The sequence below is a fragment of the Protopterus annectens genome, chromosome 4.part0, assembly GCF_019279795.1.
Source record: "Protopterus annectens isolate FY-2018-M chromosome 4.part0, PAN1.0, whole genome shotgun sequence".
In the NCBI taxonomy this organism is placed as follows: Eukaryota; Metazoa; Chordata; order Ceratodontiformes; family Protopteridae; genus Protopterus; species Protopterus annectens.
Window position 1 is genome coordinate 309,111,809 of NC_056733.1, and position 24,569 is coordinate 309,136,377.

General features: G+C 38.2%; 1 protein-coding gene across 3 annotated transcripts in view; it reads left to right on the forward strand.

The window, feature by feature from the left end:
* Positions 1-24,569, forward strand: part of TTC28 (tetratricopeptide repeat domain 28) — a 1,879,863-nt gene that overhangs the window by 619,689 nt on the left and 1,235,605 nt on the right. For all 3 annotated transcript variants that reach the window (XM_044068299.1, XM_044068301.1, XM_044068300.1), the window contains exons 3-4: positions 6,203-6,475; positions 16,199-16,329. In XM_044068299.1, the coding sequence (XP_043924234.1) occupies positions 6,203-6,475; positions 16,199-16,329 (404 nt within the window). The remainder of the gene's footprint in view (positions 1-6,202; positions 6,476-16,198; positions 16,330-24,569) is intronic.

Genomic DNA, 24,569 nt, shown 5'->3' on the forward strand with positions numbered 1-24,569 from the left:
CATTTCTGATGATTCTGTAGGTGGGGTGGGGGTGATTTTGGAGTCTTTGAGAAGAGATTTGAGCCAAGTTTCCAAAATGATTAGGATGTCAGGGTGGTTGTGGGAATGCCAGGCATGGAAGTCTAGTGATTTGTTACAGAGGCTTTGGGATTAATGGTGTTAAAAAGGAGTGACTGGCAGGGAGAGGATAGGGGGGGATGGAGGGTAGTTGTTAGGATGGGCAGGAGGTCCGGGATTGGCGTGAATATCACCTGAGAGAGGGATGCAGATTAGTTCAAGAAGGGAGGGTAGAAGTTCTTTAGGTTCTTTGGAGTTAGGGGCAGTCGAGGAGAAATAGGTAGAGGGTGAGTAATGGGGTGGAAGGGATTTTAGTGGTAGAGAGAATCTTTCTGTTTAGGAGGAGAGAGTAGTTGGTTTGGTAGAGGTGGGGAGAAATGTAGGCAGAATGGTGGGGTTCTTTTTGTGGAGGGTAGAGGTGATATGGTATGGAGAGAGCAGATAAGGTCTGGGACCTGGGTAAGGTGGTGGAGAAGACAGAGAGAGGGTGAAAGAAGAATCATGAGTATAGATTTAAGAGGCATGGTTTGTATGGTAGTGAAGTAAGAATGGTAGGCTAGGTTAAGTGATTAGGTAGGATGTTTTATTGTGTGGAACAGAGAGAGGTATAGTAATTTAAAAGTGCATGGGTGGAGGGACTTGAGATAGGGTATTATAATTGGTTATAGGAGGAGAGGCTGAGAGGGAGGGGTGTGATGTGATTGGGCGAGATAAGGTAGGAGTGGCTATGTGGCTATAAATATAGATATAGCAGGGGTGGGTGGGAAATGGGGGCAGGGTAGGAAAATAGATTGAGCCCGAAGGGCGAATGGAGCAGGCAGAGCCGAGAAGGCAAATAAAGGTGAAACTAATCCTAAGTAAAACAGTCAGTGGTAAAATGGAGGCCAAAACACAGGTAGAAGCTGAAAAAAAGCCTAAGGGTAATGTAAGGGAAACTACGATTGAACACAAGGGATTTACAAACAGCAGGTCTAATGGCGTTTTGCCAAGCAGCAAGGTAAATGGAACTAATAAAGATAGATGGTGTGCAACAATCTTGTGGTTTTGCCTGAGCAGTAGTTAGCTGAGTAAAACCTACAGCTGGGGAGGAGATGTAGGGGGGCGGACAGTTTGCTTAGTTCTGCCAGTGTGCATGTAACTGAAAAGAAGCTAGTAGCAGTACAGTTTACACATTTTATAAGAACTGTTACTGTGAACGTACATGCAAACAGTGTAGAAGGTTGTCAGCAGGCTTCTTTCCTTCAGGTAGGACTTGAGAGGTGTACGCAAATATGGGGTCATGGTTCAAATGGAGCTGCGTGAGCTGTAATGAAAGTGAGACTAAGGTTATTTTAAAAGTAGAGAAGAATAATGGCGTAGAAGCAGTGAAGGAAAATCAGGAAGAGGGGTAGAATGTATAGGAGGAGTTAAGTCGTGAGGTTAGTATAGAGTAGACTAGAGGGAAAAGTAAAGCAGTCAGTTATACAGGTTCAAAACATTTTCATCTAGTGTGTTTCAGTGCAGAATATGAATGTACCACAATGTAATCAGTATCACATCTGATGGTAGCACATAAAGAACAATATTAGTACAGGAACAGTACAAACACAATGTACTCCTTCAGCTATACAACCATTTACTAGATATAGGCAGAGTGGCTGTGCTGGTAAAGTCGTTAAAGTATTCACACTATGCCTGAATAAGAATAGCTGCTGTATGTTTAAATGATTAATTACATATAATGCTGGTAGCGGGATTGTTAAAATATATACGCTATGCCTAAATAAAAAATAATTGCCGTCTGTTTGACTAATTAGCTACAGACAACGCTAGCAGCAGGATGGTTACAAATAAATACGCTATGCCTGTATAACATTAACTGCCATCTGTTTAACTGATTAAATACAGACAATGCTAGCAGTAGGGTGGTTAAAGTAAATACACTGAGCCTGAATAAATAAACGCTGTCTGTTTAAATGATTATCTACAGACAATGCTAGCAGCAGGATGTTAAAATACACTCTATGCTTTCATAGGGAACAGTTGCTGCCAGTTCAAATACTTAAGTACAAACACTACAAGCAACAAAATGGCACATAAAACACAGTATACATGGAAAAAACATTTCACATGTAGAGCTGTTAAACTATAAAACAAGAGCAATATAACCTAGCACCACAGCAATTATAGTATGTGCCTGAGCTTACTGGTTCATATACATTTTACAAACATAGGTACAGGCAGATAATATGAGTTACTTTACTCAATAAAAGCAATTTACTATATGTAGGAAAAAAACTGAGGCAAATACAGAACAAAAGCAATTGTATATCTCAAATTAGTAAACGTAGGACTTACCGGCGAGCACACTAGCAGCCAAGCAGCTGTATGTTGGGATGAGGTATTAGGTATTTAAAAATGGCACCACAGGTAACACCCTGAGATAAAGACTTAGATGGGAAACTAGAGGAAATAAGGGGAGGAGCAGAGGGTGAGGGGGGCGGATGTCTAATCACTTTGAGCAAGGTACAGAGCTGAGAAGGTGAAAAGGTGAAACTAATCCTGAGGAAAAACAGTCAGTGGGAAAATGGAGGCCAAAACACAGACAGAAGCTGAAAAAAAAAATCCTAAGGGTATGTTAAGGGAAACTACATGTGAATACAAGAGGGATTTACAAACAGCAGATCTAATGGCCAGTTCTAAGGGCATTTTGACGAGCAGCTACAGCAAGGTAAATGGAACTAATAAAGATAGATGGTGTGCAACAATCTTGTGGTGTTGCATGAGCAGTAGTTAGCTGAGTAAAACCTACAGCTTGGGAGGAGACGTAAGGGGGGGGGGCAACAGACTGCTTAGTTCTGCCAGTGTGTGCGTAACTGAATGTAAGCTAGTAGCAGTACAATTTACACATTTTTGTAAGAACTGTTCCTGTGAACATACATGGAAACAGTGTAGAAGTTTGTCAGCAGGCTTCTTTCCTTAGGGTATGACTTGAGAGGTGTACGCACATATGGGGGTACAGCCGCGGTTCAAATTGAGCCGTGCGAGATGCAAACAGTGTAGAAGTTTGTCAGCAGTCTTCTTTCCTTAGGGTACGACTTGAGAGGTGTACGCACATATGGGGGCACAGCCGCGGTTCAAATGGAGCCGTGCGAGATGCAAACAGTGTAGAAGCTTATCAGCAGACTTCCTTCCTTAGAGTAAGGCATTGAAGTGTACAAGCATATGGGAGTGCAGCCATGGTTCAAATGGAGCCATGTGAGTGGCGAGCGCACCAGCAGCCAAGCAGCTGTATGTTGGGGTGAGGTATTAAGTATTTAAAAATGGCATCACAGGTAACACCCAGAGATAAAGACTCTGATGTGAAACTAGAGGAGATAGTAATTTTGTAATTTAGTTGCTTGTTATCTGGAATTCTGTGAGAATAATGCATGGTAGCAATCACATGTTATTTTTTAACTTGACTCATAAATGTAAAAATATATATGCACCTGTTTTACTGATAATGATGCTAGTAAAAATAAAAAAAAGTAGAATTTATGTTAATTCAATGTATCTATGTGAGGTCATTAGTTTTATTGTTTTACTTAGCTCAGCATACTGTGATTTGAATAAAGTAATTCAGTCAGCTAAATTCATTTAATTTGCTGTTCATATTCTCCTCATGGATTAAAATATTGTTTTAATAATGCTAAGAAGATGTTTTAGTTTTACAATCACCCGTACTTCTCTCTTGCTACATAAATGTGAAATGAGAGTTTTCCTATTTTATGAGCTAGTATTATTGTCACCATCCCGTTATTATTTTTTTCTTTAACTTTATATTCCATCTTACTTGTCTACTTCATTATTCTGTTCTCATTAGTGTCTTGTCTTCTGCTCTGTAATTCTTTCATTATGGTATAACATCATTTTCATCTAAAGGTTGCTAGCTTTGCAGTTGTCATAACTGTGACTGTAACAGAAGAAAAAGAGAAAATTATAATTAAAAGGAACTCGTCCCTGAACGTAACAAGGCTGCTTTACACTGTTAATCTTATTAAATGTCCCTTGATGGAAAACAACGCCTTAAACATAAATAGTAGCTTTATTAGGAAGTACAAGGTGCATCATATCTCAATGGAATCACAAGTCGTATTTAAATTTAAGCAGGAAGTTTTGGGCTGTAATGAGGTAGTGTTTAGAATTGTTGCCTCATTCAATTCCCAACTAGTGCTTTCTCTGCAGTCTGCACATCCTCCCAATAACCATGTAGGTTTTTACTAGGTACTCAGGTTTCTTCCCACATCACAAACAAAAACTGCATGTAAACTTCTCATAGAGGTGTGGGTGTGCACAAGCACATGTCATGTGGTAGGTATTTACTCATCCATGATTAGTTTCTCTGCCTTGTACACACTAACTGCTGGTATATGATTTGTCTCCCCGAACATTTACCCAGATTACACAGGTAGGATGAATGAATGAATGCACGCTCTGACTGTGAACAAACTCAGTAGTTTAAATCAGTAGTACTTGGCTACCTACTTTGCATGGGAATTGTGTGTGTGTGTGTGTGTGTGTGTATATATATATATATATATATATATATATATATATATATATATATATACATACACACATATATATATATATATATATATATATATATATATATATATATATACACATACACACACACACACACACACACACACACATATATATATATATATATATATATATATATATACAGATAGATATTTAATTTTGTGTTTAAAATAGGGTTCTTTGCTTACACATCTGAGGAAACACAAAGAGCCAAATGTGACTGCAAAACACACACTTAAATGCTTTCCAGTGTTCTTTAAATAATAAAAACACAAGCCAAAACTGGGTATGCCAGCACTATTAGAAGTGTCTTTAAGTGTGTTAAAGATACATTTCTCACTGTGAATGAGCCCACAGCCAGAATCCTATTTAAACACTTAAGTAATATCTGCAGACCCATTCTGCTATAGTGTACTTTTTCATGTTTATGAGCATATTTAGAGATTGTAGGACTTTGATCTTCAGCACTTTACAGGATAAGAAATGCAGTAATTCTTAAACTTTCCCAGAATTGCCATCATGTGAGTTATATTTAAAATACTCAACTGTCTCCCTGTTTTGAGCTCCTTCTTTAGTCTTTCATATGTCTGAACTGCTCAGTCCCATCTTTTCCTCAGTGTGAGAACCTGAGGAAGTTCTTTTGACCCTTAATGTAGCAATACATAGAGACTTAAGTCAGACTACTTACCCGCAGATAAACTCACTCTCCTGAATGGCTGAGGTTTATAATTATCTCATGTTGGTTGTGTGTGTCAGCAATCCTAGCATTTTTAACAATTGTGGCATAGTCATACAAAAGGCCACAGTTTACCAAAGGATTTTCTACTTTCTGGAGCATCAACATGGCCACCTTTTAGACATTTTTATAAAAAGTGTTCTTTGTGTCCACTTAGGCAAATAATGTTTCTTCTTACATGTCTGGTTTTCTACCTACAAATGCTGGAATTCATCGGTAGAGCAGTGGATCATATAATGATTACTTGATTTATTTTAATTACATAAACAACTGATAGCAAAAGTCCCATTAATCCGGGATCACACACAGGGCAAGTGACTTGATCAGTGTCGCACATTATGCAGATTAACGGTGATGAAATTAAAATGAATCAGATGCTTTGTTACTCAATTACTTTTTTCTGGTTCTAAATGTGCTGTTGGCTGTCCTGCTTCATTTTCTGTCTTTCAGCATGCCATAGTAATAATACTTGTATGTATGTTTTAGGTGCTTTTTCTCTTTAATAGGATTTGAACTTAAGAGCACCTACTCCTTAAGATAATGTCAATGTATGAGGGAAGTAGTAGAGATCAATTGTATTTGCACCTTTGTAGAATTAAGAAATGGTATTCTGTTGTAAAAATGTAACCAATAAGGTGTGTGTGTGTGTGTGTGTGTGTGTGTGTGTGTGTGTGTATTTGCTTCACTAGCTTTGATCAATAAATGTATGTTCCCTTCTCAGCCAGTGATATACCATTACATTAAACATATCTGAAGTGTACCTTATCTAGAAGGTAATATGATACTTTAGAGAACCATCAGTGGGGCTTTACATAATTATTTTCTCTCTTTCTGTCTTAGAATCACTGGAACCAACCTATCAGCAGCTGCAGAAGATGAAACTAGACAAGAGTCCCTTTGTAATAGTGTCTGTGATTGGGCAGGAACTGCTGACAGCTGGTCATCATGGTGCTTCTGTAGTTGTCTTGGAAGCAGCTCTGAAGATTGGAACATGCAGTTTGAAACTGAGGGGATCTGTTTTCTCTGCCCTGAGCAGTGCATACTGGTCTTTAGGAAACACGGAGAAAAGCATTGGATACATGCAGCAAGATATGGATGTGGCCAAAACTTTAGGTATGTTAAGATATTCTTTATCTTTTAGTTATGTTTTTAAAGATTTTTTATAAAATACTAGGAAAAGCCTTAATATGTGTTTGCCAAAAAAGCCACCTAAACATGCATCATGTCTCCAACCATGTGGTCTTGAAATAAATCTTGTTTTCCTCTTCAAAAGTACTCAGAGTCATTCTGAAGGTCTTTGCAATCCGTATGGTATCCATAGAGTGTGTTGGTGCATGAGGGTATGGAGAATCCATGGTGTTTTACTTTAGTACACTCTTTAGTTATGTATTAAAATTTTGTAGTACATGGAGCATGCTGACTGCGCCCCAATACTAGAAAAATGGTGACCCTGTTATGCACCACCATTATCAACAACCCCCTTTTTCCTGTTTATCTACATGGGGTCTGGATTTTGTGTCAGCTGTTGCTATCCCTCTCAATTCAAAGTCACCTTCTTACCTTCTTTGACAGTCATGTCTGACTGCAGCAGATTTTCTCTCACATAATCCATCCATCTCTTTGCTGGATGCCCTCATTTCCTTTTGCCTTCTTCCTGTATGTCCCAAGTCTTCTTCACCAGATTGTCTTCTGCTGTCCTGCTTATGTTCCTGAACCATCATAATCTGTTCTCTTTAACATCTTCTGCATTTGTAGCTATTTGGGGTTCTGCTCGTACGTCCTCATTTCTTCTTATGTCTCACAGTGTGCATTCTACCTCCCATCTCAGGCACTTCATCTCCATCACCTCTAGCTTCCTCAACTGTTCTGCTTTCACTGCCCAGGTTTCTGTACCATACAGTAGTACTGGTCACGACACCTTATATTTCAACTTCTTTTTCATTCTTCTTTCGTACACTACCCCTGACAATTGGATGCAGCCCTCCGATTCTAGCTTTGACCTGCTAATTCTGATTTCCCTTCTCCTCAACCACCCCTCGCAGATACTTGAAGCTGTTAACCTGTTTCACTCTTTACCCTTGTATCTCAATTCTCAATTTCTGATTTCACCAGTTTGCTACCATTATAGCTGCCTTTTATGTACTCAGTTTCAACTGTTTGCCTTCAGTTTTGTATTCCATTTCCTTAGCCATTGCTGAAGTTCTTGTTCGGAGTCTGCCTGTAATGGTACATCATCTGCATAGAGTATCCTTTTGATCTCTCTCCTCTGATGTGTTTGCTAATGTAGTCAATCACCAGTATGAACAGCAGTGGGCTTAGTGCTGAACCCTGAAGCACAACCACCCCCACTGGGAACCCCTGTGTAAGTCTGAATACTGTTCTGTTCATACTTGTCTCAGTGGATCCTTATACATAGTTTCCTCTAATACTTCCATTGTTTGTGGGTCTTCAGACCATCACAGGACTGCTCAAATCAGCTTTCTTGTGACCTCATCATTTACTTTCTCCAAGTCTAGGAATGCCCAGTTGTACTCTTCTAACTTCTCCTCAACTGAACATCTCGCTACAAACTTCATCATCAGGTCATTTGTGCTTCATTCTGATCTGAATCTGAACTGTTCATCTCCCATCTTACTTTGTACTACTCTTTGTATTTGTCAATCACCCTCTCCAGAATTTTCATGCAGTGTGATGGGAGTTTGATACCTGTGTACTGCCCACAGTTGTAAATGCCCCCTTCATTCTTGTACACTGGCACTTGTATGCTCATTCTGCATTCATCCGGAATATGGCATTCTCTCCATACTGGTATGAATACCCTCAGGCTCCATTTCTCCCCTGTCTCCCCCATCATCTTGATCATATCTGCAGTGACCTCATCTGCTGCTTTCCCTGACTTCATTTTCCTTAGTGTTGTTCTTGCCTCTTCCAGGTGGGCTCCTCCTCCTCTTCTCTTATCATTGGCTATGTCAAGGCAGTAGAGCTTCTGTGGGGTTTTCTTCATTCAGAAGCTGTATGAGGAAGGGAGTCTGTATCTTTAAATGTATTTGGTGTTTAACACACATCTGTTAATGATGCCTTTGTAATGTGTATTTAAGGAATTGAGGGGTGATACTCTGTTTTTTCTGAAGAAGTCAACTGCAATTTGTGACGAAAGTGCTCAACATCAAATTCTTATTCCTGTGGTGTCAGCTCACTTTGTGGTTTCTCAGTTCATTCAGAAGCTGCTGGCAGTACTCCTTCAGTCTGCCTTTGATGTCCTGTGGATTGGTGAGCAAGTTGTTGCTGGCTTCCTTATGAAGGGTGTCCGATAACTTTCTTTTTATCTCCCTGTCTTTGTTTTGCACCTGACAGTTTCTTTGTGCCATCTACTGAGTTACTTATAGAAGCTGGCAAAATGCCTTTCATACCTTGTTTTCACCATTGCATCTGCTTCCTAGCCTTATTGTATACCTCTCCATCATGAAAGAGATGCATGGCAAGCTTTCTTATACACCCTTCGGAACATGTATGCACTAGTCTTATATTATGAATATCTTCCCACCACTATCTCCACTGCAACCTCCATCATCTGCTCCAGTTGCGGCTGTGCCACCCCAGGTAATGCAGATGGGATGCCTTCCACAGAGAAGCCTGACCTGCCTCTGGCAAGGCATTCCCTGCTTCATCATCCAGTCAGAATGTCAAAGTCCCATATCTGCATGGCACTGTCTTTCAGTAGTTTTTTTCACCCACATCTAGGACTGTGACTCCTGTCCATTATAGGAAACATTCAGTTGACCAAAAAATGCAGATCACTCTTTCAACAGTGTCAGCAGAAACAGCACCATGGCATCCACTTCCAAAGAACAGATCTAGTAACTTTTCCAAAAAAAAAAGCTGCACCAGCATTCTGCAATCATGCTGCCATCTGACACCAAATTGCATGTGCTTCTATATCACAGGAAAACAAATAAAAACTCGACATGTCAGAAGGAAAGACAAGCAACAGACTGCACTGTGTGGTGCAGTTGTCACAGCAAAATATAGTAATTCATAAACATTCATATTGCCTGACATTATTTACCTGTGAGTCATGCAAGCAGGTATAAACCTGTATAGTCGTGGACATGCACTTCCATTTTCCTAGGCTGTGTCTTGCAGATTTTGGAAGCTACATTGTGTATCTGGGCAGCTTTATTAGAAGGGATGGCAGCATTATGTGGATCCATAGGCTGTCTGGGTAGGCACTCAGTATTCTGAAAGTGGTGTGGTGAGATGTCTTATCTGCTTTCCTCGGAATGTGCAACCTTCCACTGCAATTCATATTACAAAAGACTAGCAACAGGAGCTTGTATATCTGAATGTGTGTCATGTTTGTAGATGGAACTAGCAACAAGGTAACCCTCAGTATCAGGACAATCTGTCCCTTTACTAATGTTATGGCCTGTCCAATGTAGGTGTTGGTCTTTGCTGATGAGTACAGCAGTTATAAACCTACACACATTTGCCCCAGTTTATTACTGTAGGGCTACAACACTGGTAGTTATCAAGATGAGGCCTCCATTTTCACCAGCTGGGATACGTGCCTTCTCTTACATACCTGTTAGGATGTACACCTGCTGTATGTATTCCCATATCTGTGTACTGATAGCTCTTGTATGGCATGTTCTCACAGTCATTTCCTCCAGCATCTGAGAAGCTGGCCTGGGGGGGGGGGGCACCTAACAGCAAGAGGCGGGCAGGGCCAAAGCAGTTTTCGGCATCTCTACAGCAGGACGCTGGTTCTGGGACTGTCTCTCAAAGAGTGGCTACTAATGTATTGATGGACCGATCCCAATGTATCTCAATGGATGATGCACCAAGATGGTACATGTCACACCAGGTTTCTATACAGTTGCACTATTTATAGATACTGTGGGCTGACCACAGTAACTATGTATCATTTAAGTACATCAAACATCCAGACATGTAAGGAAAGTCTCTGAAGTGAACTGGGTTTATATTTGCATGGACACCCTTACTGTACATGTATCAATGGCATGGTTTGGCACAGGTACACATGCATTCACTCTGGTCTTTTGCAACACAGAGCACTACTGTAGTAATTTCTGTAGATGCTTTGGTACATCAAAAGTCTGAAGTCGGCACCTGTGCCAGGGCTGAAGATGATGTCGAGACAGATACCTGAACCATAGTCTGATGGCACAGTGTCGCTCCCTTCCTCCATTCTAGGTGAGATTCCACCCTTAATACATGCCAAAGGTATAACATCACCCACATAAGAGCATTAAGCTGTACAGCATTAGTTGTCACCATCTCCCATGGCTCCAACATTGAGCAATGCTCCAGCTGCAGAGTATATAAAAAAGTAAGTACAGTGTTTTGAGCAAGTATATGTATTGCTGTAGGCTTTGGAAAAGTATACTGCCACACTCAACATTAAGAAGTGACTGCTCACGTGCTGTATTACGAAGTAATAACACGTGCTGCTCTGGCTCCGTAAAACCATAGCTGTTGTACTTCACCCTCACTTAAAAGGTGGCTGTGCATGTTTGTATTGGAGTCTGTGCTCAGAAATAATTGTCTCAGAAGTGCATGTAGCATCTCTGGGTCTTTACAAATATTGCAGGAGTCAAATGGCCACAATATTTCTGGAAAACGAATAAGACAGTGGTTGGACATTGAGTCTTAAAGGGAAATAGTAAAGGCCTGGAAAACATATATTGTGTAAAAATTATTTAATGGTGTTGGAAAGAAAGGTGCACCATTCTATAAAATCTGCAGCAGGATATGTATTCCAGTAGTGGTTCAAGATTAGGAGAAGTTTGGCAGTCAGAAAAAATGGATTGCTGTATGCAGACAGATTAGATTCAGAGAGCAAAAGGAAACAGTTGCCAAACTGTACCCTTAGGAGCTGTTTCTTGATGTAAAGCTTCTAATACTGCTTCCACACTGTATACTTTGCTGATGTCATTGCACTGAAATGACAACATTAAAATACTTTCATCTGTAACATAGGATGGGTTATTCAGGAGCATGAGTGAAAATGCTGCTTACATTTTTTTTTGAAAAAAAATATGCCAACTTTCATTCCCAGGTTTTGCAGCTGTTTCTTTAGCACATAGGCTTAAACATGGCATGCACTGCAGGCACATTCCCTAAGTAACAAGAAAGCACTAAATGTGGTTATGGACATGAACAAATAAGCAAACAGATAAGCTGCTTGGTGTAAGCTATGAGCTCAGTATAGGAGGAGATGTAAGAGTTAGCAAATCCATTTGACAGTTCTGGACTGATGTGATAACGAAATTCATTAGGGTCTTTAAGAGTGTCAGATGTAAGTCTGAAGCAGTCAAATTTCCTGTTATGGAATATTCTCTTACAGCAAAGCAGGTAAGTGATGGATACTGAATGACTCAGGAGCATTATTAACTAGAGAAAAACTATTGACACATTGAACCTGTATAGGTGGCATTTCAAGAAGAAGAGACAGGAAAGTTGTAGAATAGTTCATGTATCCCTTTAGCTTTTTATTTTACATACTCTTATCTGATATGATGCTGAGGTGATGGAAACATGGAGAAAAGCTGTAATTACCCAGTATGTAAACAGCGGTGCAATAGGTAGAACTGCTTCCTCTCAGCAACAGGTTCCCTGGGTCAGTTCTAGATTGGAGTGCCTGCTGTGAGGAGTCTACATATTCTCCATATATTCAACTAGCTTTTCTCTGGGTGCTCCAGTTTCCTCCCACTCTCCAAAGACATGCAGTAGGTGGATTTGTCCATGAGATGTGTGTATGTCTCTGTATGCACATGCATGCTAGTGTGTGTGTGAGAGATATGGAAGAAACACCTGGCAACCTTTTTCCAACACCCCCCCCCCCCCGCCTTATAAACTCTGAGGATAGTGGTGGCTCATTAAAGACAGAGGGAAAATGAAAATGTATATAACAGGGTAAATGAGATTCATTTGCATTGCATCAAAGGTGTGAAAAGTAAGAGGATAAATATGGGGCATTATGCTTTTATAGGGCAAGGTTATTTTTTTAGTAATTAATTTATTCTGCTGGAATGCTTATTTATTTTTTGTGACCCCTTTGCCTCCATTGCTTGCTAACATCAGAACCTCTTTCAGTCATTCAGCCCATTCGATCCCATCATCAGCCAACTGAGAGGGATCATCTGCCAGCAGCAGTCATCAGGTGCAGTTTGAGTGTGCATTTTTGGTTTTCTACAATGTCCCTCTCACTGTAAACACTTCGGTCAGGGGCACACAGTGGGATGACCACAAAGGGCTTCCCCTCACTATCACCATGGGTGTTGCTTCTAAGAAGCCTTGATTTCACCCCCTCCCATCAGTAGATCAGTTGGTTGTCTGTCTGGTCTACATTAGGGAAATCGCATCATCCAGAGTGATGGAATATTATTTTACAGTGCAAACCAAGTTAAAGATACTTGTTCAAGATCAGATAGTGCACAACTAGGAGCTAATGCATTTCAAAGACATGTATTTTATTGATTTATTTTTTAACCATTTAATGATTTAAGGTATTCATTCAGAGCATTTGCCTACATCACCTCTTTAATGAAAATTGTGATCTCAAGTCAGTTTGGACAAATGCATTAAAAATTTGCTTTTTATGTGGAACTGTAGATCAGTATCCTTGTATTGAAAGGGTTCACCCCTGGACTTGCATATTATTATAATCTCTGCTCCTTGGGAGAGGGTAGAGAGAAAGTGTCTTTGTTTGGCTACTGAATTCTAAAAAATGAGAACCATGAAACATTGAAACTAAAACAGTGAATAGGACAATCATTGAAAAACAACTTAAAAAAAAAAAACATACATCAAATGACCGTAGTCTGCCAACATTGCACACACGACCAACCAAGGGGGGGCTGTGCCCCCCACACCACCCCTAACTATATATACCAACTCCGAGATCACACTACCGTGTGGAAAAGGGAACATTTAAAAGGGTTCTCTGCAGTTACCTTATGTTCTGTGTTAATTCCTGGTTACTGGCCAGCTGTAGCCATTTGATGTATTTTTCGAACTTGCCATAGTTCAAAGATTATCCTTTTTGCTGTTTTCCGTTTGTTATTTCGTGCTTCGAGTATTTTAGAATTAGGTAGCTCACCATGGACCCAGAGAGAAATATTTCTGTCAAAACCCAAAATGCATTTTTTCAGCAAAACATCCACATTAGAGTGAATTAATCAAATGTTCATTCATCAAGTCACTTTTTGGTAATCCTTTTAAGCACAAGTTCCTCTTTTTCAAACATGGCCCAAGTGCACTGTCTGGTTAGATGACTTGCTAAGCATCACATGGTTTGCTGGTAGACAATGAGGAATCCAACCATTAACCACAAAGTGAAATTCATTAACAGCTCACAGCCTTACCAACCTGTGCTATGAAATCTCCTTCATCGTAGTAAAACACATTACGCACTCTGGTATGCTGTCTTACTTCAGCTATTTTGACAAAGCATTTCATGTGGTTTAAATATGGTAGAGAAGTATTGGATGGACTATTCCATGCTGAAAGGGTCTTTCTTTGCGACACCTAAGCATTAAGCTAGGCCAATCACTGCTGTTTGATTACAATCTACAAAGTTAATAATGAATGTGATCATTATCAGGATAATTACATTTTTTCTCCCTCATCCATGAGTCCTCTACAACACAGTGGGTGAGAGCCGATAGCAGGAATTGTCACTTAAACAACCTTTAGGGTGTTTTTCTTTCTTAGCCCTACAATCTCTTGTACATGTCTGTAGTATCCACATAGTGTCACACAGTGGCCTTGTTATTGCATCCCATGCCTCCATGCGCTGCATTATTGTGGCCCTGTACTCTTGTACACACGTCCTTGATGTCCAGTGGCTACTGAGGTTTCTACCATAGAGCATGTACCTGGACACACACAGCCCATTTCTCCTTGAAGAAGGAATCTGGCTGTAGCCTTGATATTATGTTATCCGTCACACCAGCACCATCTGGTGCCTGAGCCATTAGTTGAATGCAGGTCACCTGATTCACAGTCAGGGCTTTAGTCCATTGTGCTGACAGAGGTGCTAACAGGATAGTCAATTTGATGAGTAACAGAAGTCTCAGCCTGGGCCAAGGCACAGGGATGCTTATTAGGTCATTAGAGTCTTAGATCGATGTTGGGTCCTACGTTAATTAAATATTTTTCTTTTGAGCTTACTTCTTACTAGGTCATTTCTTATGGTGAAATGTAGTACTGATCTGATGTATTGACTGTTATCAGTAGACAAGTAGTGTGGTGCCATATTAGTTAACATTGCTGCCTTGCATCTTCAGGGTTTGTGGTTTTGCTCTGTCCCCAATTGATATGATTATGAACTTATCATTTCCACTACTGTTTGTATTTCCTATTGTCAATGCCATGCTGCTTAGGTTGATTGTATATTTCAAATTGTCCCTATGTATAAGGGTATAGTCAATGTGAGTGCTGACTTTGATAAAATAATGTCCCATTCAAGGTGCAGTCTGTGTTTTGCTTATTTCCAGTATAGTACGTTGAGTAACTGGGACCTGGATTTGAATTAAGGGGTTATTTTAATGAATAGATTACAAGGCACTTTATATTTCTCAGTTTTTTTTAGTTACTTTTGCTTCTTAATAAGATAGACCTTAATCTGGCAATTAATTGCTTAGTTGTTTGTTGACGGTGAGTAGGCTAGTCCACAGACCTTTTTAAGTCCTTATCTATATTTCATGACCACAAGTAAATGCTGTGTGTGTGTGTTTGTGTGTGTGTGTGTGTGTATATATGTATGCACACGCACAGTAATCTAAATATATCTGTCTATATCTTTATTTATACATATACATACATGTGTGTGTGTGTGTGTGTGTGTATATATATATATATATATATATATATATATATATATACGTGTGTGTGTATGAGAGGTGTTGCAGATAAGCTCATATACTGAGGTGGTAATACCAGTATTTGTCCATATGGGCTACCATACATGCTGCTGTATATTTCTGTGTTGTCTAGGAAAACTGTCCAGGTATCACAGCTAAGAACAAAAACTGGGTTTTTATTTCATTTCTTACCAGCCTAGCTAGTCACATACTTTGGTTAAAATTGAGACAAGTGGGTTCTGAGGAGAAAAAACAAAATAGGGCAACATTACATGTACTGGCGAGATTTTCATCCTGATGTAATGTATACAGTTTTAATTCTTTGCTAGATGTAACATTACATGGTATAGGTGAGAATTTATTCTGAGCATAATAAGTATTTTTAATTCTTTGTAAGATGAATAAAGCTTTATTTTGTATGGGGAGCAGTTCTGGGCTGTCTAGGTCATGTGATTAGGAGCTTAGAAATGATTCTCTACAAAATGAGTATGAACTATATGTACCAATTTTCTCTTTAAGGTATAGTATAAAAAAGTCATTAAAGCTAAAACGTTATAATGCATTCATTTTGAAGGGAAAAGAACAGTGACTGCTTGTTTATTTTTTAAAACCTTATGTTATAGTTACTAACTATGAAGTATGCACCGGAACAAACAGTCAAAAATACTTTACTTGCATTCTGCCTTTCTGAAATAAATGCTTCTTTAAATTGTTCTTTTAATACATTTGAATTTTTTTATTTAGTAGAATCTCTGGTAATAAAAAATCTATAGTTAATATTAAACTTCACCAAACTAAGTTACTAAATTAGTAATTTTATTGTTCCTCAAAGGAAGCTCACTTTTCATAAAGAAAATAATTTATTTTTCTCCATCAAATAGTTATGGTCTGCTTGAAAGAAATATTGGAATGTTAAGGGAACTAGCAGTCCTTTCCTTTCATCTTGCAGGTGACCAGACGGGTGAATGTCGAGCTCACGGTAACTTGGGCTCTGCGTTCTTCTCCAAGGGAAACTATCGAGAGTCCCTGACTAACCATCGCCATCAACTAGTTCTTGCCATGAAGCAGAAAGACAGAGAGGTAAGTCTTAAAATATTTCTATCTAAAGGAAATGATGGACAACTTGCACAGGCTGGCAAACTTGAAGGCTTTTTTTCTAGCAGAGACTAAGGTTACAGCAGGCCACATTTTCACACAGAATTATCTATACATCTAGAAAACTGTAGTAGTATAATATAATTTTTCTTAATATTCTGCAGAAGAATAAGAGTAAGGCAGTATCAGGAAAAATGTATTCCTATACAGTTTTAGGATCCAAAAAAATGAGAAGAGGCTGAGGCAGTTTGCCATACATAGAATCTTTTGCTGGATTTCTTCTCTTTAAGGTGGGATTTAGGTTTCTGTATACACAATGTGCTTCTGGAACTCCAGGAACTGATGTAGCATAATCTTTACAGTAAGTTTGGTAACAGTATGCTGCCCTTCCCGCTGTGTCCTACAGGAGCTCTAGGAAATGGGTTAATAATATGCTTTCTCCTCCATTAGTATTTCCATATAGTTTGTCAGTTTAGTAACAGCGTGTTAATCTTCTTACATTGTCATGATGTCTTTACAGAAGTTGGGCCCAGTGTTACAGTACAGATCCAGTCTGTTCAGTATTAGTTTGATTCTTTTCATGTGCAATTTTGGAACTCCAAGACTTGCAGTAGTACTGTGCTTTCAGTGTTGTGGTATGTCAGTATAGTTCTACGAAGCTTAGTATTAGTGTATTACTTTTACCCTTCCCTTTTCATGATATGGCAGTATAGTTCTACAAAGCTTGGTATTACTGTGTTACTGTTACTCTTCCATTGTCGTGATATGGCAGTATAGTTCTATGATGCTTGATATTAGTGTATTACTGTTACTCTTCACTTGTCGTGATATGGCATTATAGTTCTACAAGGCTTGGTATTACTGTGTTACTGTTACTCTTCCTTCCATTGTCGTGATATGGCAGTATAGTTCTATGATGCTTGGTATTAGTATATTACATTCCCACTTGTAGTATAAGACTTCAGGTGGCTGAAGTGACACGGCACGTGACAATCCCACAAGTTTGTGCTACAGTACTAGCATGTTTTAGCATCTAATGCCTTGTTATTCTTATTCGATAGTGCTTGTAGTTTCAGAAGATGAAATCATAGTAGGTCTTGCTTTTTCTTCTGTGATCAGAAGACTTCCAGAAAGCTCAGGCAATCACGGTACCATTCAGGTGAACAGATACTAAGCATGAATTTTAGTTAGAAATTATTGGGCTCATGCTAAACTTCCTCCTAATAATTTGAAATGGTGTCAGTAATGCACAGCAGATTATATTGAATGCTGCAGGCACCCCTCTCATATGAATGAGCATGAGTTTACTGGCTCGGGGCTCCTAAAAATATTTAAAAATACTGTTTCATGTGTATATTAAAAAAATGTACCTTGAGTGGTATTGTTACACTGATAAATGATGATAGTATGAAATATCTTCTCTGAAAGAACTTTCTGTAGATCTCTATAATAGATTTAATATATGTTTTGTTTCAGCAGTCAGCTAAATGTGAAAAATTCCATTTCTCACGTGAAAGAGCTTACACTTAAACTTTATTAATGTGTCATCATTAAAATGCACCTTAGCTTCCTTACCTGTTTGATTTTTCTACACAGCTGTGTCAAGGATTTGAGTTGTACCTTTGTGTGTGTGTGTGTGTGTGTGTGTGTGTGTGTGTGTGTGTGTGTGTGTGTGTGTGTGTATATATATATATATATATATATATATATATATATATATATATGGGTCTACTTCATAACATTGAAATTTTATAGCGTTGAACTTCGTAACATTGAAACCATAACATCGAAAATTCAAAACACTGAAAACTCAGAACATTGAAAGTGTGCTTCATAACATTGAAAACTACATTGCACAAGTAAATAATATCACCTCCGCCACCTAACTAACTAACACAGTTCCTACTACGTTTCTGCAATGGGGCAAGCCCCCCTGCACCCCCCCCCCCCATATGGGGGGCTCCCACCCCACACACCCTGTAAATTAAATATACCATCTACAAGATTGCACTACAGTGCAAAATGTTAATTTCCTACCTCAGTGTGAGGTTAGGAAATTTACTTTTTTCCACTGTAGTGCGATCTTGGAGTTGGTATATTTAATTTACAGGAGGTGTGGGGGGTGCAAGGGGTCCTGCAGAAACTTAGTAGAAGGTGTGTTTGTTACTTTAAGTGTTGTTATAGGTGGAGAGGATGTTATTTACATATGCATTGTAGTGTTCAATGTTATGAAGCACACTTTCAATGTTCTGAGTTTTTAGTGTTTTGGGTTTTCAATGTTTTGGGTTTTAGATGTTTTGATCTCAGTGTTATGAAATTCACCGTTATGAAATTTCAGTGCTATGAAGTAAACCCATATATATACACACACACACACACACACACACACACACACACACACACATATATATATATATATATATATATATATATATATATATATATATATATATGAGTCTACTTTTCTTTGTCGAAACTGCATTATTTCGAGAAAGAAAAGTAGAGGACCACTTATGCGAAAGTGCACTTAAACAAAAGTGCACCTTTGCGAAGATCAGTTCTACAAACTGATTAGAAAGGAAACAGGAAACACTGCTGCACCAAAGCACACTACAGTAGGGAAAAAGGAATTTATCTGTTTCCCCACTGTAGTGCGATCTCTGAGTTAGTACATTTAAGTAGTGGGGGGGAGTGGCAGGGGGGCTTGCCCCCCTGCAAAACACTGTTTTTTGTGTTTCCTTTTTGTGTTTATTGGTTCGTTATTGGTCCCCTACTTTTCTTTTTCGAGAAAAGTAGATCCATATATATATATATATATATATGTATATATATATATATATATATCACACACACACACATGGATTCCCTTCACAAGCTCAAACTTCAAATTGAACTGAAAATGGTCGAGACCATAAGATCAAAGTTTTGAAACTTTGAACATTTTGAATGGCGATAGCCGTACAGAGTGGAAAGGGAAATTTACAGTTTTCCTCACTGTAGTGCGATTTCGGACTTGGTATATTTATTTAGCAGGGGATGTGAAAGCAAAAATGTAAAAAAACTTATTTTTGCTTTCATTTTCTATTATAATTTCGAAGTTTCAACACTTTGATCTTATGGTCTTCACCATTTGCAGATCGAAGTTTTGAAATTTCGAGCTTGTAAAGTAGATCCACATACATATATATATATATATTTGTGTGTGCAGATAAAGCAAGAGAGAGAGAGATAAAGATGTGTGTGTCTGTATCTCTCTACATCCATACTTGCATATAGATAGACAGACAGATAGATATGCCTGTATATATTCGTAGAGACAGAGGGAAAGACGTAGTTATTTTGTCAAGTAGTACCTTTATATTCTGTTAATTTGCTTGAAATTTTATCTGCATGTTTGACAATAGAGGATCTTTTCTTGTCTTTTCTTTTCCATGTATATAGATTGTGAAGTACCCTTTTAAGTATTTATAAGCATCCCAGGTATTTATTAGTGTAACCGAAAGACTGTGCTTCCAAAATGACCAGTCAGACTTCTGCTATTTCAAACACAGCACAGCGAGTTCTGAGCTAGGATTCGGAGTAAAGGTGGGAAGACTGAAAAAAGTATTTCACTGATTTTTATGGAACTGATTAGATACATACTTTACAAGGTTCCACCGAACCTACTGCTCACTATTACTTTATTTTAGGAGCCATCTAATTGATGATGTATTTGCATGTTTCCTTTTAATTAGATCTGTATATGTATACTGTCTAATGCTACATCAGAGTGCTGTGACACACATGTACAATTCAAAATAAGTTCTTGGTTTAAAATTGGTTATTTAATTATGCATGGAATTTCCCTGTGGTGCATATCTGAGCCTGAGACAAAAAGCTGATATATTTTCTTTCTTCATGTCATGAAACAGAATCTCATATATACATCAGCTTTGAAAACCGACAAATGTCTTTTAAACTGGAAGATGGCAATAATAGGTTGCCTTTTAAAAAGCCTGGAGCAGTATCGGCCAGTTCATAGTGTGGGCTTAGTATAGGAATTGGGTATATGCTAATTGTATATGGTTTGCATTTGTTTTAAGGCAGAGCTAATCTTGCAACCTTGTGTAACAAGGTAATTTTGTAGAGACATTAACTGGCTAAATGCCAGGACATAGTTCTAGGGCATAGAGTGGTTGTGACTTAGCAGGCACACATAATTTTCCCTCTGAACAGTTGCATATACTTGTGATAACACAGCTGTTCATAAAAAAAACTGTACTTACTGCATGCTGCAGAGTCTCTGGATCTTAGGCATGTTATCTTAACATATACTAATATGTGCTAGTAATTATAGGTGACATTCATAAAAATATCAGTCATTTCTTCTGACTGTGACCCCTCCCCCCACCAAAAAACATATTGGCAACTGAGGTTATCTCTCCTGGAAAGGCCTGATACGAGATGCTAGAGGGTGCAAGAAGAGTATGACCAGCTATTACTTGTATATATCAAGGCTTGATTGTCGGCTTGCTTTTGGCTGAAATAAGTGTACAAATAAATAAATCCATTTATTAATTACAAAATAAATACTCTTTATAATAAAGATAATACCATATCTATAAATATTTACATCACTGCTGTTATGCCATTAATGTGAAGAACACCTGGGGATTTAGCAGTTACAATGAGGAAGAAAATCATATGACAACAGAGATTAGTACTAGGTTTTTCCAGTGATAATTACTCATAGTAATTTTTTTTTTGTAGGATTGTTTCTTGCATTAAACTGCAAAGATGGAGCATGTGAGATACAGTGTTAACATCAAGTAACTGATAATGAAGGAACCATTTTGTTGGTTGTATACAAAAATGCATAAACTACTCATACTGTGTTTTACCTTACCTTATTTGGTATACTTTTAATAGGACCACATAACTGAAACTACCTGAAAAGCCACAAGTTTGAGTTTTTTTTCAGCCTGTGGCACATCTGGGTATTGACTTAAATGCTAATGACAGTGCATTGCCTTATACCTTGTTTGAAAACTGAGCTTATTGGTTTTCCTCCAGGATCTAACCACAGGAAATTAATTTGGCGCTTTCTTATGACATCATGTCGACCACAGAGTGGTCTGAGCATGTAAAACTTGTTTTTACTGGCAGACTGCATGGAGTTTCTTCTTGTTTTTTTTTTTTTTTCTTTAATACTCCCTTGTTATTATGTAGTTTTAATAAATGCTGAGGTGACTTTCTTCAAGCTGCTATGTTCTAATGAAATCATTTAGCATTTCACATTTACAGGCACTGTAGTGAAGACCTTTTTAGTCCAAGAGAAGGAGGTTCTTAACTGAAAATAGTGTGCTCAGAGGGAAAATAGATTGATATACTTTGGAAACATTCTGGCATATGTTACAATGTGCTGTACTCTGATTATCTGTGCAGAGAAGGTGATGGTTTCTTTTGAAATCAGTACTTCTGAAAATAGACGTTAGAATGACATCAGCTGAGTAGAATGGCGCAGTAAGCATCTGTAGAAGTATGTCTTTGATTATTTGCAGTTTTGGTGAGTTCCTCTCTTTATGTCTTACAGTGAGTATTTTCTCAGCTAAGAACTACTGCTATTTTGTAAACTCCCTGAGAATATGTGTTGTTATGATCCTTTGCTGAGTGACTTTACTGTCATGTGATGAATTAACACTTAACAACTGGGGTAAGGTACTTTGCATCCATTTCTTTCATTTCTGTTTAGTACAGAATTAGTGTAAACCTATGTGCTGTTGGTTATATTCATAATTTGAATATTTAAAACCTTGCTCAGAATGGTTATCATGTTAAACATTTAAATAATTGTGGTTTGTTATTTCTCGTCTGTCTACCAAAAGATAGACTTTAGTTTTAAAATATCTAAAAATAATACACAACAATAACAGATACTTAAGACACAATTATCAGTGCTACACTTGGATAATCTTCAATGTTGCTTTACAGAAGATCTGTTCAGGTTATGTTCTAAGCAATAAATGTTGCATGCGTTATATAACATTGCTTGCTTAATCAGTTTTTGGGTTTTAAACTTGTGACCTGAGACAGTAGACATTACTGGGACAAAATAAGAAATCACTCTGCCAAGAAGATGACTTACAAGGACAATTAAAAAAATGGAAAATTGTTGGTAGTAGATATAATGGAGCCATACCACAAAGATGAGGGAAATAATTATGGATTGCCATTAATGTTTATTGCGTTGTTGTAATGAAAAGGACTTTTTCCTCATGCACTAAATAATGGAAATCGCTTGTTCACATTAGATTGAAACACGTGATTATGCCAGATTGTTGTGCACCTTTTTGGATAGTTTATCCCTTCCATAATGGTGTTCAATAGCGTAGTTGGTGTATATGAGTTCACTTTGCAAACCACACTTATTTTGAGCTGACCTGTTACTTTGAATGTGATATGTAGGCTTCAAGGATTTGCAGTTTTTAGTTTGATAACCAGATACGCCCTTTTGGGCTCAGTCATTTTTAAGGTGGGTCAAAAGAAGAAAAACTTCAGGTACTCAATACACAGCCCTTAAGGAGTAATTATAAAGAAACCCAACATATTTACATTGTAAATAATCATCATATAACAGGAGCCAACTTATTTCCTAGACAGTATTTATGGTCAGTATTGGTCTAAACAGATATTCACTACAATATCATAAGAACTACTGACATGAAAATGTAGGAGAGCAAATAGGTGCGTGTGTGTGTGTGTGTCTGTGTCTGTGTCTGTGTGTGTGTGTGTCTGTGTGTGTGTGTCTGTGTGTGTGTGTCTGTGTGTGTGTGTGTGTGTCTGTGTGTCTGTGTGCATGTGTGTGTGTGTCTGTCTGTGTGCATGTGTGTGTCTGTCTGCATGTGTGTGTGTGTGTCTGTGTGTATGTGTGTCTGTGTGTCTGTGTGTGTGTGTCTGTGTGCGTGTGTGTCTGTGTGCGTGTGTGTCTGTGTGCGTGTGTGTCTGTGTGCATGTGTGTGTGTCTGTGTCTGTGTGCATGTGTGTGTGTGTGTGTGTGTGTGTGTGTGTGTGTGTGTGTGTGTGTGTGTGTGTGTGTGTGTTGTTATTGTTGTCATGTATGTAGTATAATAACTGGGATCTGGAGTGTGCTACATGGATTACCTTGGACTGTAAGATTAGAGAGCACATTATATTTTACAGTAAAAGACAGAACCAATAACACCTCTAAAACTCTGTGATAGAATCATGTCAAAGATGTGAAGGAAAAGGAATGTGGTGGTAATGTATTATCATTCTGTTGTGTTGCATTCTTAATGACTTTGTGTCTGTATCTTTGAGCTTTGTCTGAGAGTTTTGAGGAAGGATAATTTGTGAATCTTTCTCTACTGGAATATGACTGGTTGCTAATAGCTTTATTTTGTGGGAAATGACCTAATTTCATGTGTACTTGGCATGAATCCCATAAAGGAAATTCTTACTTGCTTAGGTCATATACAAAGTAAGGCCTATAGCTTTGACGCTCATACCTGCCTGACACAGTCTAAGCATCCCTTATGTGTAAGTTTAACTTAGTGTCACCCACTACCTGGTCTCTGCAGCAAGATAGCCATTGATAGCTGTTTGAGTCCCTGCATTGCAAGTCTATTTTAAGGGTTCTTACCTAGCAATACGCAAATGTCATATTTTGATGGAAGTATAAGAGAGAGATTTCCCGAAACTAAGGTCCCTCCAAATTCTAATAGAGTCTCCGCTGCACAGTTACATGATTTGGTACCATTATACAAAAGCAGAGTGAAACATATACTGCAGTGGACTCCTAAATTCACATTCAGAAAATCCAGATCTTACACATTTTCAGGATCTTACTCCAAACTGATGCACTGGTGTATTTGTGCAATCTGCGATGTTTTAGCTAAGCACTTTACAAAGGTTTTTGATACTATACATAACATGTTGAATGCCTCTACAGAATACTTTTTGAAAACATTAAAATAAATGAGTTTAAATGACCATAGCTAATTTCAAACCGCAATAAGCCTGGTGTCAGGATTAATTATGATTCATTGACTGACACTGTAATGTGCAATCACGAATGAGCATATTGGAATTAATGAAATGAGATGGTACTATATCAGGGATCTTTTTATACTGTAAGATACAGTAACCTCAATATTAGTGTATGGATACTTTAATATTTCAATTGTTGCTTCCCATCTTCAAAATTTATTTATGCGTTGATGAATTTA